This window comes from Bombina bombina, chromosome 2, assembly GCF_027579735.1.
Source record: "Bombina bombina isolate aBomBom1 chromosome 2, aBomBom1.pri, whole genome shotgun sequence".
NCBI classification, from domain to species: Eukaryota; Metazoa; Chordata; class Amphibia; order Anura; family Bombinatoridae; genus Bombina; species Bombina bombina.
Window position 1 is genome coordinate 1,022,318,795 of NC_069500.1, and position 16,254 is coordinate 1,022,335,048.

Consider the following 16,254-nt stretch of genomic DNA (forward strand, 5'->3'; position numbering starts at 1 on the left):
TATTATCGTTATGCAAGCATTATTTTTACAACACAATTGCATTGACCACCATTGTATACAATTGACTATTAAGAATACTGTTATGTTTAGACTGCTACCTTTAAACACTAGTCCCCCCTTTTTCTGCATTAATGTAGAATAGATACTATGGTGCAAAGCGAGAGGTTTATCTTTTGGACAAATATGCAAACACATATGCTGATTTTCGTATGCTGCTGTTTTCATCTATTGTCCATCTTATGTATATGGGGCATATTAACGTATTATAACAGCACATAGAAGCCATTTACGATTGTACCTCTATGTTATGTAATGCCTAACAATATGAAGTTATGTTGACTTTTTTCCAGTACACGCTGCTGGCATGGCGTCTGGTTGCCATAGCTACGGAGGTTACGTAGCGCAACCATGAGGGGAGGCGTCAGCTCCGGGAACGCTGTCGGCGGCGTCATACTGGATTGCCGAGGTGGGGTTTGTTGTATATATTGGGCGAGTACACTACTGTTATCAAGTTTGTTTGTTTGAAAATGGGGGCAACCCCGAAACGTCACTTAATAAAGTTATTTACTGACAAGACCTAGAGAGTGCCTTCCTCTTTTTGATGATATATATATATATATATATATATATATATATATATAGTACCAAAATACCATCAGATATATGTAGAAATATGTAATTTATGAATAAATAGAACATATTCAGTTATGTGAAGAACATTGGAATATGAAATATTCATATTTTCATGTCAGGTTAGCGCACTTGAGAATATGCGATCGGATTTGCATGCGAGTAGGGCATTTCTTCTATGGTGGGTGGGGGGAATACGTTACCTGCGCGAAATATTTTAAGTTCGGCTTTTACACGCATCGGGTTTAGCGCGAGAGAGGAAACGTTTTACTTTCAACTTGTAATACGAGCGCTACCCTAAATGAGAAAAAATATTACTTCTAGCGGAGTTAGCGCGCAAGCTTTAAATACTGCTCTACTTGTATGGGGGCGGTGGAGAAGGTTAGAAAATGAGATGCAAAACATTTCTTAGTAATTTATATCACAAGCAATTTATTTATTTTTGTATTTTCTAGTTATTAATTTTAAAATTATTTTTTTTTTTTTACAAACCTTAAGAGCATCAATCAAGCTGACTTTTTTGGCTAAGAGTAACTGATATTCCAGTTTAGGATGAATCATTCTCAATGTATGGCCAACAGATTCTTCAGTAATGTCTGGTGAAGTACAGAAAACAACAATTAATCTCATTGTGCATTAACTGCAAAACCAGTTTTGTGAAAAATAAGCAATCCTGAAAGCTGCATGTAATAAAATAAGACATTTTTTTAGTGTCCATTGTGTTATAGTATATTTCAAGGTAAAGGGAGTTTCTAATGCAGAAATTAAATGCTCTAATTTGATAGCTTGTTAAAGTGCCATAAACAGGTTAAGACCTGTGCATATCCTAAAATAGCTAATTAATTAAAAATAGTTTGCATAAAAAAAAAATGATTAAAAATTGCTGGCAAGTATTTTTAAAATCATTTAAAAAAATAAGCAAAAATACTTAAATAGCCATGCTGTCTGGTGCAGTCTACTCCAGCCCCCTTATCAGTGTTTAGACACAGACATTGTATTTCAACTGAGTTCACAGCTTCTAGGCATGCTCCAGCAGATAATCCCTGTTCATTATTACATTCTACCAAAACAACAATAGATATACAGTAGATACAGCCATAGAAGGCAAACATAATTGACGCTTACCTGATAAATTTATTTATTTCCGGATACGGTGAGTGCATGGAATCATCAATTACTAGTGGTAATATCACTACTGGCCAGTAGGAGGAGGCAAAGAGCACCACAGCAAAGCTGCTATATATGTCACTTCCCTTACCCATAACTTCCAGTCATTCAGGCCGAAGGGAAATGGAAAAAGAAGATAACACAAAGGTGTAGAGATGCCTGGGGTTCTAGTTAAAAATAACTGTCTTAAAATAAAGGGTGAGCCGTGGACTCGCCATATCCGGAAAGAAATTCATCAGATTACTTCCATACACTGAGTCACTGAAGGGCGAGAAGTAGAATAAAGAACACGGCAGGAATTTAGAAGTTTTTGACAACCTGGCCTCTGTCAGGTAAATCTTCATTTCTACAGAATCTATCAGAGTTCCTAGGAAGGAAACTCTTGTGAGAGGGGATAGAGAACTTTTTTCTTCGTTCACTTTCCACCCATTGCAACCTCAGGAATGCCAGAAAAATGTCTGTATGGGACCTGGCGATTTGAAAATTCGACGCCTGTATTAGAATGTCGTCTAGGTAAGGGGCTACTGCTATACCCCGCGGCACTTAGGACCGCTAGGAGTGACCCCAGAACCTTCGTAAAGATTCTTGGTGCCGTAGCTAACCCAAAGGGAAGAGCCACAAACTGGTAATGCCCGTTTAGGAAGGTGAACCTGAGAAACCGATGATGATCTCTGTGTATCGGAATGTGCAGATAAGCATCCTTTAAGTCCACGGTAGTCATATATTGACCCCTCCTGGATCATAGGTAGGATGGTTCGAATAGTCTCCATCTTGAAGGATGGGACCCTGAGAAATTTGTTTAGGATCTTGAGATCTAAGATTGGTCTGAAGGTTCCCTCTTTCTTGGGAACCACAAACAGATTTGAATAGAAGCCTTGCCCCTGTTCCTCCTTTGGAACTGGGTGGATCACTCCCATAACTAGGAGGTCTTGAACACAATGTAAGAATGCCTCTCTCTTTATCTGGTTTGCAGATAATTGTGAGAGGTGAAATCTTCCTTTTGGGGAAGAAGCTTTGAAGTCCAGAAGATATCCCTGGGACACGATTTCCAACGCCCAGGGATCCTGGACATCTCTTGCCCAAGCCTGGGCGAAGAGAGAAAGTCTGCCCCCTACTAGATCCGTTACCGGATCGGGGGCTGATCTTTCATGCTGTCTTAGAGGCAGCAGCAGGTTTTTTGGTCTGCTTTCCTTTGTTCCAAGCCTGGTTAGGTCTCCCAGGCCGGCTTGGACTGGGCAAAATTTCCCTCTTGTTTTGTATTAGAGGAAGTTGAAGCTGCGCCACTCTTGAAGTTTCGAAAGGCACGAAAATTAGGCTGTTTGGTTTAATTTGTTGGACTTATCCTGAGGAAGGGGGTGACCTTTTCCTCCAGTAATATCAGAAATGATCTCCTTCAGTCCAGGCCCGAATAGGGTCTGCCCCTTGAAGGGAATGTTGAGAAGCTTAGACTTTGAAGTAACGTCAGCTGACCAGGATTTAAGCCATAGCGCTCTACGCGCCTGAATAGCAAAACCTGAGTTCTTAGCCGTTAGTTTGGTTAAATGAACAACTGCGTCAGAAACAAATGAATTGGCTAGCTTAAGAGCTTTAATCTTGTCAAGGAAATCATCCAATGGGGTTTCTACCTGTAGAGCCTCTTCTAGAGACTCAAACCAGAAGGCCGCAGCAGCAGTGACAGGGGCAATGCATGCAAGGGGCTGGAGAATAAAACATTGTTGAAAAATTTTTTCTTACGGTAACCCTCTAATTTTTTGTCCATTGGATCTAGAAAAGCACAACTGTCCTCGACAGTGATAGTTGTACGCTTCGCTAGAGTAGAGACTGCTCCCTCCACCTTAGGGACCGTTTGCCACAAGTCCCGTGTAGCGGCATCAATGGGAAACATCTTTTTAAAAACAGGAGGGGGAGAGAACGGTACACCTGGTCTATCCCATTCCTTAGTAATAATTTCTGAAAACCTCTTTAGGTATTGGAAAAAACATCAGTGTAAACAGGCACTGCGTAGTATTTATCCAATTTACACAATTTCTCTGGGACTTACAATGGCGTCCACAGTCATCCAGAGTTGCTAAAACCTCCCTGAGCAACATGCGGAGGTGTTCAAGCTTAAATTTAAATGTAGACATATCAGAATCAGGTTGAAGTGTCTTCCCTGAGTCAGAAAAATCACCCACAGATAGAAGCTCTCCTTCTTTGGCTTCTGCACATTGAGAGGGTATATCGGCCATATCAACTAAAGCGTCAGAGAGCTCTGTATTTGTTCTAGCCCCAGAGCTGTCTCGCTTTCCTTGTAACCCTGGCAGTTTGGACAGAATGTAAAAACAACTGCGCAATTAGAGCGAGAAAATAGGCCCCCTCCCACCATGCACTCAAAGTCAGAGGGCCTTAAAAAACTATTCCTAGGAGTAAAATAACAGCCAATGTGGAAAACTAGGCCCCAAACAAAGATTTATCACCTCAGTAAAAAACGTTCTTTATATAAATGCAAACGTTTTAAATACTAAGCCATAATAGAAAGTAATATGAAAATTACTTTTTACTGCAAGCATGATGCCAGTCGTTTATTAAATCACTGCAATCAGGCTTACCTTAAACTATATCAGGCACTGTCAGCATTTTCTAGTTCTTATCCTCTAGAAAATAAATATACTGAACATACCTCGGGGCAGTTAATTCTGCAGGCCGTTCTCCCAGCTGAAGTTTCCCCATACTCTTCAGTTATGTGTGAGAACAGCAGTGGACCTTAGTTACAACCTGCTAAGATCATCAAAAACCTCAGGCAAATTCTTCTTCTAATTTCTGCCTGAGGTAAAAAACAGTACAACGCCGCACCGTTTAAAAATAACAAAACTTTTGATTGAAGATAAACTACACTAATTCACCACATCTCTCTAGCTACTTCCCTTGTCGAGAGCTCCAAGAGAATGACTGGAGGTGGCAGTTAGGGGAGGAGCTATATAAACAGCTCTGCTGTGGGTGATCCTCTTGCACCTTCCTGTTGGGAAGGAGAATATCCCACAAGTAATGGAAGAATCCGTGGACTGGATACACCTTACAAGAGAAATTATGTTTTTTTTCCTAAGATATGGTGAGTCCCCGGAATCATCAATTACTAGTGGGAACCAATACCCAAGCTAGAGGACACAGATGATTAGGGAGTGACAAGACAGGTAACCTAAACAGAAGGCACCACTGCATGAAGAACATTTCTCCCAAAAGAAGCCTCAGCTGAGACAAAAATATCACATTTGGAAAAAGTATGCAGAGAGGACCAAGTTGCAGCCTTGCAAATCTGTTCTACAGAAGCTTCCTTCTTGAAAGCCCAAGAAAGAAAGGACAGCCCTAGTGAAATGAGCTGAAATTCTCTGAGGAGGCTGCTGTCCAGCAGTCTCATAAACCAAACGCATTATACTACTCAACAAAGAGAAAGAGAAGTAGCTGAAGCTTTCTGACCTTTATGTTTCCAGAGAAACAAACAAGCAAACTGGCAATTATTTTAGTCGCCTATAGATAAGATAGATAGATAAGAAAATAAAAAGCATGCACAACATCAAAGTTGTGCAACAAACATTCCTTATGAGAAGAAAGATAAGGACACAAAGAAGGAACAACAATTTTCTGATTAATATAGCTATCCGAAACCACTTTAGGAAGAAAACTTAACTAGTACGAATAACCGCCTTAACTGCATGAAATATAAGATAAGGCAAATCACACTGCAAAAACTGAGAGCTCCGAGACCCTCCAAGCAGAAAAGATAGCAATGAGAAACAAAACCTTCCAAGAAAACTTAATATCTATGGAAAGTAAAGGCTCAAACAGAGCCTACTGCAAAACTTTAAAAACAAGGGTAAAACCCTAAGGGGGAGCAACCGACTTAAACACAGGCCTGATGTAGACCAGTGCCTGACAAAAAGATTACACATCTGGCACGTCCATCAGATGCTTATGTAGCAAAAAAGACAATGTAGAAAAACTGACCCTTCAGGGTACTGACTGACAAACCCTTCTCCAGACCAGCCTGGAGAAAGGATAAAAATTCTGAAAAAACCCCTGCTTAGACAAAACTAAGCGTCCAATCTTCAAGCAGTCAGCTTCAGAGATTTAGATGAAGGGAAAGACCAAGAAACCAGAAGTCCTTCCTCAGAGGTAGTCTCCAAGGTGGAGGGATGACATTTCCACTAGCTCTGCAAGGCCACGTAGGGGCTAATAAAATCACTGCCGCTCTCACCTGAAAATATGAGTAATGACTTGTGGAAAGGGAACAAACAGAGGAAAAAGGTATGCAAGACTGAAATCCAATAAAAACATCAGAACATCTATCAGAACGGTCTGCGAATCACATGACCATAAACCTTACCTTCGAAACTTGGCGTTCTGTCAAAACGCCCACAGAAGCCAACTCCTGAAAACCCCCCATGTGAGGGGTCTACCTAGAGAACACTTCCGGATGGAAATGCTCACTCCCCGGGATGAATTATTAGTCTGTTTAGAAGTCCGACTCCAAATTGTCCACCCCTGCAGGGGCTGGCTTCTTCTTTGTGAAGAAAAAGGGTGGTGAGTTAAGACCATGCATCAATCATAGGGGTCTTAATCGTCTTACCATTAAGAATGCTTACCCCGGATGCAGATTTGTGACGTCATCACTTATTATTTAAAGGGCCTCTGTTCAGTATGCTTTGCCCTTGCGTTGTCTCAGACCTGTTTGTGAGAGCTCCTGTGTATTACCTGGCTGTCTGATGTCCCTCCTGGTTCCTGGTCTCTGGCTTGTTCCTGACTCTGCTGTTTTCTTTTGTTCCTGATTCCGGCTCGTCTGACTACCTCGCTTTGGCCTCCTGACTCGGCTCGTCTGACTTACCAGCTCTGGTTTTTATTCCTGGCTTGTTATTTTGACTTGTGGACTTTTTATTATTTTTTGCTATTAATAAAGGTGTGATTATTTTTGCACTTCTTGTTTCCGTCTGATTCCTGGCACCCCTGACAATAAACCCCCTTAAAAAGCTCCTGAGGAATGGAAATCACTTAACCTCACAGGTACAATGCTCACTAAGCCGAACTGCAAAACAAAGCAGGAGATATTTACATAACATCCCAAGGCAGATAAAGCTCATCAGAAAAAATAAATACATTTTAGCACGCCGAAATCTGACGATGTGCATAGCTGAGGACAAATGTACGTTAACCCGACGTGCGTAAACCCGCCAACGCACATGTGAACTATAGTAAGATTAAAGGGACGTGCGATAACCCCGACAAGCATTAACCCGGTGTGCGCAACCACGTCACACAAAACAGCAAGGGAATAGTGTAAAGGATCTGTCCCAGGGCCATACATATTAGTATATATATATATATTATATATACACACATACTTAAAAAATGCCCATAACATAGCTATAGAGAGTGTCTAAATGTTAATAAATGATACTTACCAATAGACACTCGTCCACTAGCAAACAAGCAGCAGACATCCAAACCAGTACTAAAACATATCAGCAGAGGTTATGGAATAGGAGTATATTGCACAACATAAAGGGAGGCAAATAAAAAGTCCCTGTGGCCAATTATGGAGGGTTTATGAAAAATTTCCCAAGGTTGAAAACAGAATCACAAACCATACCCCATATACATCCCTCTGACAAGCACTGTACTCTCATGGGAAATTGAGCATCAACAAAGACTAAAAACCCCTCTCTGTGAAGAATCAAATGGCACATCTTCATTCTTCAACCACCCTCCAGCTGGGGCAAAGTAAAGACTGAGGTATGTGTGAGGGGTTTTATAGGGCTCTTGGGGTTTGGGGAATCTTTGACCTCCTCCTAGTGGTGGAGAAGAGTGATTCCAGGAGTAATGGATTGTGGACTCACCACCTGTATGAAAGAAATTGGTTGCTGACATTAACAAAAGTATAATTTTTCCTTCAAAAACTACAAATCACTTAGCATTACATGTGAAACAGAATGGATTCCTGTTTTTATCTACCACGCTGGTTAAAGATGGAAGTACGTAAATTGTGTGTTAAAAGGAAACCGATAAAGGACTTTCCTGATACTACTCAATTTTAATCATATTTTTGTTCTTTAAATGTCTATTCAGTCTTATTAAAAAAAAAAAAAAAAATACAGTTAATAATACTGCTATACCAAAAACCATATTCACAACCAAAAATATAACTTTTAAATATATAAAAACACAATTTTAGCTGAATATTTTAAACCAATCAAAGGGTAAATAAAAGTGAAATGACGCAGGACAAGAAATGCTACTATTGCAAGCACAACATCTATGAATTATGTTTGATCCTCATTAATTATTAAAATTACAATAATAGAAACAGGTTACCATAGGATATGTTCAGATTATTTTTCCTTTTAGTGGCTTCTTTGAAAGGACATCTTTCAAGATCGAGATTGTGGAGATATTGTCAGACTTAAAAACTCCCTGCCCTTTCTGTAGTAATAAAAACAGGTTAAATGATGTCAGTTTAATGGTGGAGGAATATGCAAATAATAATTTACTTGCACTGGTCCTCAGTACATATAGTTTAGATTTTCCCGAAACTTTTTCTATATAAAAATATTTTTACTACTCAGGCCACGTTGGGCTTTCAAGATTACTTAGTAGCATACATTCATAATATTTTATTCATATTAATTGTTCACTTTTTTTTATTGTTTTATCATATTACATACAACAAAAACTTGCTTATATTACTTAATCTTTGGTACCTTAATCTGTCATTAAGAATGCCTCCAGTTTTATTTTTATATATATATATATATTAAAGAAAAAATGTACATTTAAATCAGTAATCTTCAACCTTTTTTGATTGGAAGCACCAATAACATATCTGTTTGTGTACCCCTTTTTTAACATAAAAAATGTATGAGGCTTCTTCAACGGACATAAAACACTACATAAATGCTAGACATATACATGTATATACATTCATTTGATACACACATACCGAGCTTGAAAAATCCACTCGTTCTTTCATCAGGGTTTACTACAAAATGTGCCTGGACAAGTTTGGAAAAATGGTCATAAGGAGCGTTTTTTATTTACCTTTTTCCCATTTTATTGTTTTTTTTTAAAGTTTTTTTTCCATGCGCACCATGTATAAAATAGTGTGTGCAAGCTTCTGAGAGGGGGGGGGGGAGCTGCTGTTAAGATTTATGGGAACTGGCTCAGAGTAGAGATTTATAATGCAGGTAGATGAGGTACCTGCGTGTCATGCTCTGCAGAACGGGTTTTAGGGGTTTGGAGAGAAAAGAAAATTGTAGGCGCTAAAGGACTGTACCCAGCTTAACTAGTGAATTCCCTCCAAGAATACAATGTGGCAAAAGCAATGTGAAAAATAAAGTTAAGCGCTCGAAGCACGGGTGTTATCATAAGTGATGTGTAGTTAAACGTAAAATAAGTGTCCAGTCTGCAATCAACCAAAATGATGATATATTGGTGTGTATAGAAGGATTTATATATATATATATATATATATATATATATCAGAACAGAGACAGAGGCATAAATATAGTATCAAATGGAAAATTCCAAGTGGCAATTTATTTTAATAGTAAAAACAGAGGTGTCTAGATTTCTAAAACGATACAATGTAAAATAAAGGGACCGTCTCCCTTAAATAATGTATAGATACATATAAAATAAGCATAAAAGAACGATAAGAAAAGTACTTGCGCTTTATCGAAAAGTGTAACGATGTCCCAAGATATTAGCTTGCCAAGTGGCAAAAAAGTAACTGTTCGGCATGCAGGCCTTAATTGCCTGGTTTGTGTGGTTTGGCGTTACTGGGTTTGAACAGAAAACATAATTTATGCTTACATGATAAATTCCTTTCTCCTGTAGTGTAGTCAGTCCACGGGTCATCCATTACTTATGGAATATATCTCTTCCTAACAGGAAACTGCAAGAGAATTACCCAGCAGAGCTGCTATATAGCTCCCTCCCCTCACATATCATACTCAGTTCATTCGACCAAAGCAGACGAGAAAGGAGGAACCATAGGGTACAGTGGTGACTGGAGTTTAATTAAAATTTAGACCTGCCGTAAAAACAGGGCGGGCCGTGGACTGACTACACTACAGGAGAAGGAATTTATCAGGTAAGCATAAATTATGTTTTCCTCCTGTTAAGTGTAGTCAGTCACGGGTCATCCATTACTTATGGAATACCAATACCAAAGCTAAAGTACACGGATGAAGGGAGGGACAAGGCAGGAACATTAAACAGAAGGAACCACTGCCTGAAGTACCTTTCTCCCAAAAATAGCCTCCGACGAAGCAAAAGTGTCAAATTTGTAAAATTTTGAAAAGTGTGAAGCGAAGACCAAGTCGCAGCCTTGCAAATCTGTTCAACAGAGGTCTCATTTTTAAAGGCCCAGGTGGAAGCCACAGCTCTAGTAGAATGAGCTGTAATCCTTTCAGGAGGCTGCTGTCCAGCAGTCTCATAGGCTAAGCGTATTATGCTACGAAGCCAAAAAGAGAGAGAGGTAGCCGAAGCCTTTTGACCTCTCCTCTGTCCAGAGTAAACGACAAACAGGGAAGAAGTTTGACGAAAATCCTTAGTTGCCTGCAAATAGAATTTCAGGGCAAAACGGACTACGTCTAGATTATTTAGAAAAGTGACAAGAAGGAGGCGCCAATGGTGCAGATCAAAATGGTATTTCAAAATATCAAACTCATGTGAACACAAGGTACTCACAATAGGAGGAGGCACTCAGTTGTGCCAGTAGATGCAGGCTGGGTTTTAACAGCAATCCAGCTGGCTGTAAAGGGCAGCAAAAGGTGGCAGCTCTCTATCAGCATCCGATGGAAGTAGATCTAAAAATGTAAGCAAGGATAGAGGCGCCTATGGTGCAGGTAATGATGGTACAATAAGTGCTGATCGCTCACTCTAACACAATGTACTCACATTTGTTGAAGGCACTCACTTGTGCCTACAGAGGCAGGCTGGATTTTACAGCAATCCAGCTGGCTGTGACAGGGTGGAAAGGCTGATTATCTGGGTGTCAGAGTACAAAGACTCTGTAGTAGCATAGCAAGGTGGTACCAAATAACACTGAGAGTGGATGTGTAATAAAAAATGGATTTATTAAAACATATAAAAAATGAAAAGTTAATCCACTCCTCAAAGTGTTAAAAACAACTGGTACATCAGGAATACATGCGACGCGTTTCTCAGTTACAACTGTTTCATCAGGCATGTTTTTGATAACAAATCTTTACTCCCTTAAATAGGGCTATGCTACTCTGTAACACCCACATCCCACCCCACAATTAGCAAGCCATGTACCAATCAGAGTCCCTCAAATATTTGTGGGTCAGCCCCTATGTTTCTAGAATGATAAAAATGCTGCGATCACAGTACAATGGAATAATGATATGACTAAATACCTGGCTGCTTTTTTGTATTTGTATATGTATGTGTAGTTGTTTCGGCATATGATTTAAAATACTGACCGATATTTGATAATAATGGAAAATCGTCAAATCTATGTTTTGATAGGGCGTCCTAGCCGTCACTCAAAGTGTGTTAGTGGGCACCTGTGTTTGGTGCTTGTGGTTTGTCCATATGACTGTCAATCAAAGTTATTCGTCAGTTGTTACTAATGAGTGAGGCTGCCAATAAAAAAGCTAATAGCAGGCGTGCCCCTGATTTTTGCTGGCGTCCGTGTTAACCTGCAATACACCGCCCCACCGAGGGAGTGTGTTATTTGTTACACTACAATAAGAAGTACCATGGTGATTGTAAACAATGTCTCCCATTGGTCCCAATACCGGATAGAATATCGAGGCAAGGAACGTAATTGGTCACTTAAAAAAGGAAAACAAGGCTATATTATACCGGACCCCAAATGTTGTCAGTTTGAAAGGGGGCTATCTTACCAAAGAATATGGTGAATGCAAAATATGTTTATAAATGTGTGAATATGAACATGATGGGAATAAATAATAATATAAGTGAACAGTTTAAAAGTTATGATAGAGAGCGGAGTGTTGTGACGTGTATAGTGATGTTAATGTCCATGAATAGTGGTATGTGGTTATTCATATAATTGCATCACAACCCTAAGGGTTATATAAAAATGGGAGTAAAAATATATATATATATCGAAAATTTACACATATTAATGATAGAAACCGGAGTGTTATGCGTGTACAGTGATGTAAATGTCCATGAATAGTGATATGTGATTATTCATATGATTGCGTCCACAACCTTAAGGGTTATGTAAAAGTGAGAGAAAATATATATATATATATCAAAAATTTACACATATTAATGCATACTAATGCATTTAATGCCTCAAAAAATACAACAAGTGCGGATGGAAGTGAATAAAAGTGAGGCTTGGAGTGACCAACTACTCGTACGGATAACAACCACCACAAAATGATGGGTGGCCAGAATAAATAAATATATATATTTATGTATATACATATATATATATTAGGTGTAAATATGCCCCTCAAATGGGTAATGTGATATAATAAAAATTGTACAGATGTGGGTACAAGTGTTCTATCAAAAAAATGTGTCTAAAAGTGGAAGTGATGGAAATATAAAAGTGGGTGTTTGATAATTAGTAATTCGGAAGCGCCCACTATAGGATATCTATCAAACTTGAACACTAGTGGGGCAAAGCCAACTCTGGAAACTACCTTATTTTGGTCTCTATTAAGGTGCATAAAACCTATATGTCTACCAAAGTGCTAGACAAAAGCCATAGAATCAATGACTTCATTTAGCCCTGTTGGAAATAATGTTTGGAAATTTAAATATCCAATAAGTTTCCCTTTGTCTTAGGCGCGTGAATCTATTATTACTGGTGACTTACTGGGAATGCTCTCCAAAGGTGTAATGTTGAATTGGCATTTTCCTGTCCTGCTATTGATGCAATAGTGCCTTGAAACACTATGTTTAGATGAGTGTTTGATTATGTTGCGTTTATGTTCCCCCCACTCTCAGACGTATCTTCCTAGAGGTACGTCCAATTTACTGTACCCCACACGCCACAAGTGAGTGCATAAATTACATAACCAGAATTACATGTTAGATGTTCTCTAATCTGGTGGTTTTCCCCCTGTTGCATGTGATATTATGGATTTTTTTTCCATGTGTAATGAACTTGCACATATGGCATCGTCTATGTCCACATCTATAGGACCCAACATTGTTGCCATTATTCCCATTTGTGTGATCCTGACTTCTGGGTCCAGATTTGTTGTATTTTTTTGTCATAACTATCTTGCTGGGTGCTAGTTTTTGTTTCAGGGTTGGCGCCCTCCTATACACTATCTTGGGTTGGGGGGCCAGTACTTTTTTAGTACGGGATCTCTGAGCAGGATATGCCAATGTTTTTTTATAATTCTATTGACTGCCTTGAAGTTGGAATTATATTGTGTGACAAATAAAGGTTGTCCCTGATGGCTTGTATTTTCCATCCCTTTTTTGATCTTACAGGATAACAATGAACTTCTGTCTAATAATCTTGCTTTGTTGTAGCCATTTTATATCTAGATCCTTCGGATAGCCTTTTTCCCTAAACCTCTCCTTCAAAATACAAGACTGTTCGTCATACATACTAGTAGAACTACAATTGCGCCTAATGCGGCAAAATTGGCTGTAAGGGATGTTAGTCTTCCATGATTGTAATGGTTACTGGAGTAATGCAAAAAAATTATTACAGTCAACTGACTTGAAAAATGTTTTGAGGTATATACTGAGCCGTTGGATCCCCAAGATAACAATAAATCTAGAAATTCAATAGTCTGTGTCTGTATATTGGATGAGAAATCTATACCCATATTGTTATTGTTTAGGGAATCGACAAATTCTTGTGCTTCACACATGGAGCCCTCAAAAATGAATAATAGATCATCTATATAACGGCCATAGAACACCAGATTGCCCCCCCACTTTGTGTTGTAGATGTAAGTTTCCTCGAAGATCCCCATAAAGAGGTTAGCAAAGCTAGGGGCAAATCTGGTGCCCATGGCCGTTCCCTTAATCTGCAGAAAGAACTGGTCTAAAAATTGGAAGTAGTTGTGTTTAAGTATGAAATCTATCAAAGTTGATGAGATATTCCTTTGTTTGTCAGGCATATATATGTCCCTTTCCAAAAAAATCGAGGTAGTTCTTAGCCCCCATTCATGTGATATGTTAGAGTATAAAGCTCCTAACATCGCAGGACAGCCATATATAGTTATTTTTATATTGTACATTTGTAAGTTTTTGTAACAAATCTGTAGTATCTTTAATGAACGAAGGTAGGTGTTGGACATATTTTTGTAAGAACGTGTCCTACATATTCACTTAGCCTATCGGTTATACTATTGATGCCCGATATAATGGGTCGCCCCGGTGGTTTGAGGGCATCCTTTATGTAACTTTGGGAGATGGTAGTAATAGGGCACGCTTGGATGGTCAGGAAGCAAGTATCTTTTTTCTTTTTTGCTTAGAATGCCCATCTTACCACCATCTTCCAAAATTTGGATGAGCTTTTTCGAAAATGTTGATGTGGGATCCTGGGCGAGTTTCCTGTACTAATTAGTATCATGAATTATACGTTCCGCTTCTCACAATGTAATCAGAATAATTTGGATAACCAATGCCCACCGCCTTATCAGCCTGACGGATGACAATATTTTTGTCACCCGCCAGACGTCTGAGGGCTTTTTCCTCATTGGCCAGATTCTTTTATTACTACTAATGTGATTTGGAATGGTCTCCCAATCATCTAATAACTATTGTTGGAATAAATCTATGTATGACACGTCCTCTTTAGGCGGGTTAAATGTCGAAGTGGGTGCAAGTGAAGGGTGTGTATGACAGAGTCAAAGAGTTCCTCAGTAAGAAGTTCAGGTTTACAGTATATAATGGGGGAAGTATTTCTATTGGGTAACATTGTCAAGAAGAATAGGTGGTGCCTTCTATGTTGTTTTTCCTAAGTGACTTTAAAGCAAAAATATCTTTTGTAATGCTAGTTTCCTCGTGTATTTGTTGAGGTCACAAAAAGATGGAACAAGTTGTGTGTATTGGGCGGGCAAAAGGATAATCCCCTACCCAAAACCCTATCTCATCGTTTAGACAGAGTGTGTGAAGAAAGGTTGTATATTCCTTTTTTAAGCGTGTCTAATTTCTCTTTTTGTTTGGTTTTGCCTCTGCCTCTCCGTCCCCGTTTGGGAACGGTCTTTTTTTTGCCGTTTTGGTGCTGCTGGGGGGTAACTGCTGGTTCCTCCTCCATAATGGAGCAAGGTTGGGTGCCCCTAAAAAAACTCATTCGAGGTGGTGGCCTGATTCTCGTAATGTGGAATAGGAATATTCCATTTCCACATTGTCCCTGGTTGTTATCAACATTAAAGGGAGAGAATCTATTTTGTACAGGGATCATGTTGGGGTTATCATAATAATTCTGTGTATGGTCCTTGATGAGGAGGCTGTTTTGTTCTGGTAGCTCCTAGCTGGGTAATTGTCATCGTTCCGACTATTCTGTCGTCTATCCTGCTGTCTATTGTGGTGATTCCTACTATGTCCTAGGTTTTGGTAATGGTGTGTATTCTGGTGGTGAAAATTACCTCCCTGGTTCCCATTCTGGCTGTTCGATTTTTTCTTATTACCTTTGCCATATGATACCGTAGTCCAATTTTCATTCTTATTGGTACGAGTGTAAGTATGGACCTCTCCCTTACTATAGTCTTCCTCATCCCTCTTCAATATTCTTATTTTTGATAGCAATGATCTCCATTTGATACTCATCTACTGCTTTTATGGTCTGTGTATTTAATTTAGAGTATTCAGAATGCTCTTTCAAGGGTTCTAAGTCTTTCTGTACGATGTCTATTTGAATGGAAACCTCTGCTATTAATTTCTCCCTATGGGCAATAAGTAAATCAATCAGGTGGAAGAAGAGCAATCATCCTAGGGCTTCATACCATTTGGTAAGGAGGTCTGTATCATTTTTAAAAGAGCAATTCTTAAATAGCCCTCAAACCCCTAGGTATTTGCTTTTTCTCCTTATATTTCTTGAGACAGTCAATATCCCACCAATGTCTGTGTTCGGTTTTTAATAGGTCTTCCAATTTGGAGAATAAATTTTGTACATTAATAATGGGTGTGGAAGGAGAGGGGAGAGTCTGCATAATGAGTGCCTTGTTGGTGACTAAGTCTGCGTTGATTTCTTTTCAACAGATGACACATTGGTAACCGAGTTAAAGGTACCCAATATGTGGTTGTCTATCAAAGTGATGTGATGGGACTGAATATGAAAAAATAATTAATAATAACTAATATCTATATACCAGTGTTGACATATGATGAGTAGTGACAAATTGAAACTAAATACCAGTAACACATATGGTAAAAATAAAATATGAACCAATGGAAAAAAATGGAAAAAATGGACATTTACATCACTGTACACGGCATAACACTCCGGTT

General features: G+C 39.0%; 1 protein-coding gene across 1 annotated transcript in view; it reads right to left on the minus strand.

Moving 5' to 3' along the window:
• Positions 1–16,254, minus strand: part of BBS7 (Bardet-Biedl syndrome 7) — a 261,543-nt gene that overhangs the window by 94,801 nt on the left and 150,488 nt on the right. Inside the window, 3 exon segments of the mRNA XM_053703611.1 lie at positions 1,123–1,226; positions 8,140–8,184; positions 8,187–8,247. Coding sequence (XP_053559586.1) covers positions 1,123–1,226; positions 8,140–8,184; positions 8,187–8,247 — 210 coding nt within the window.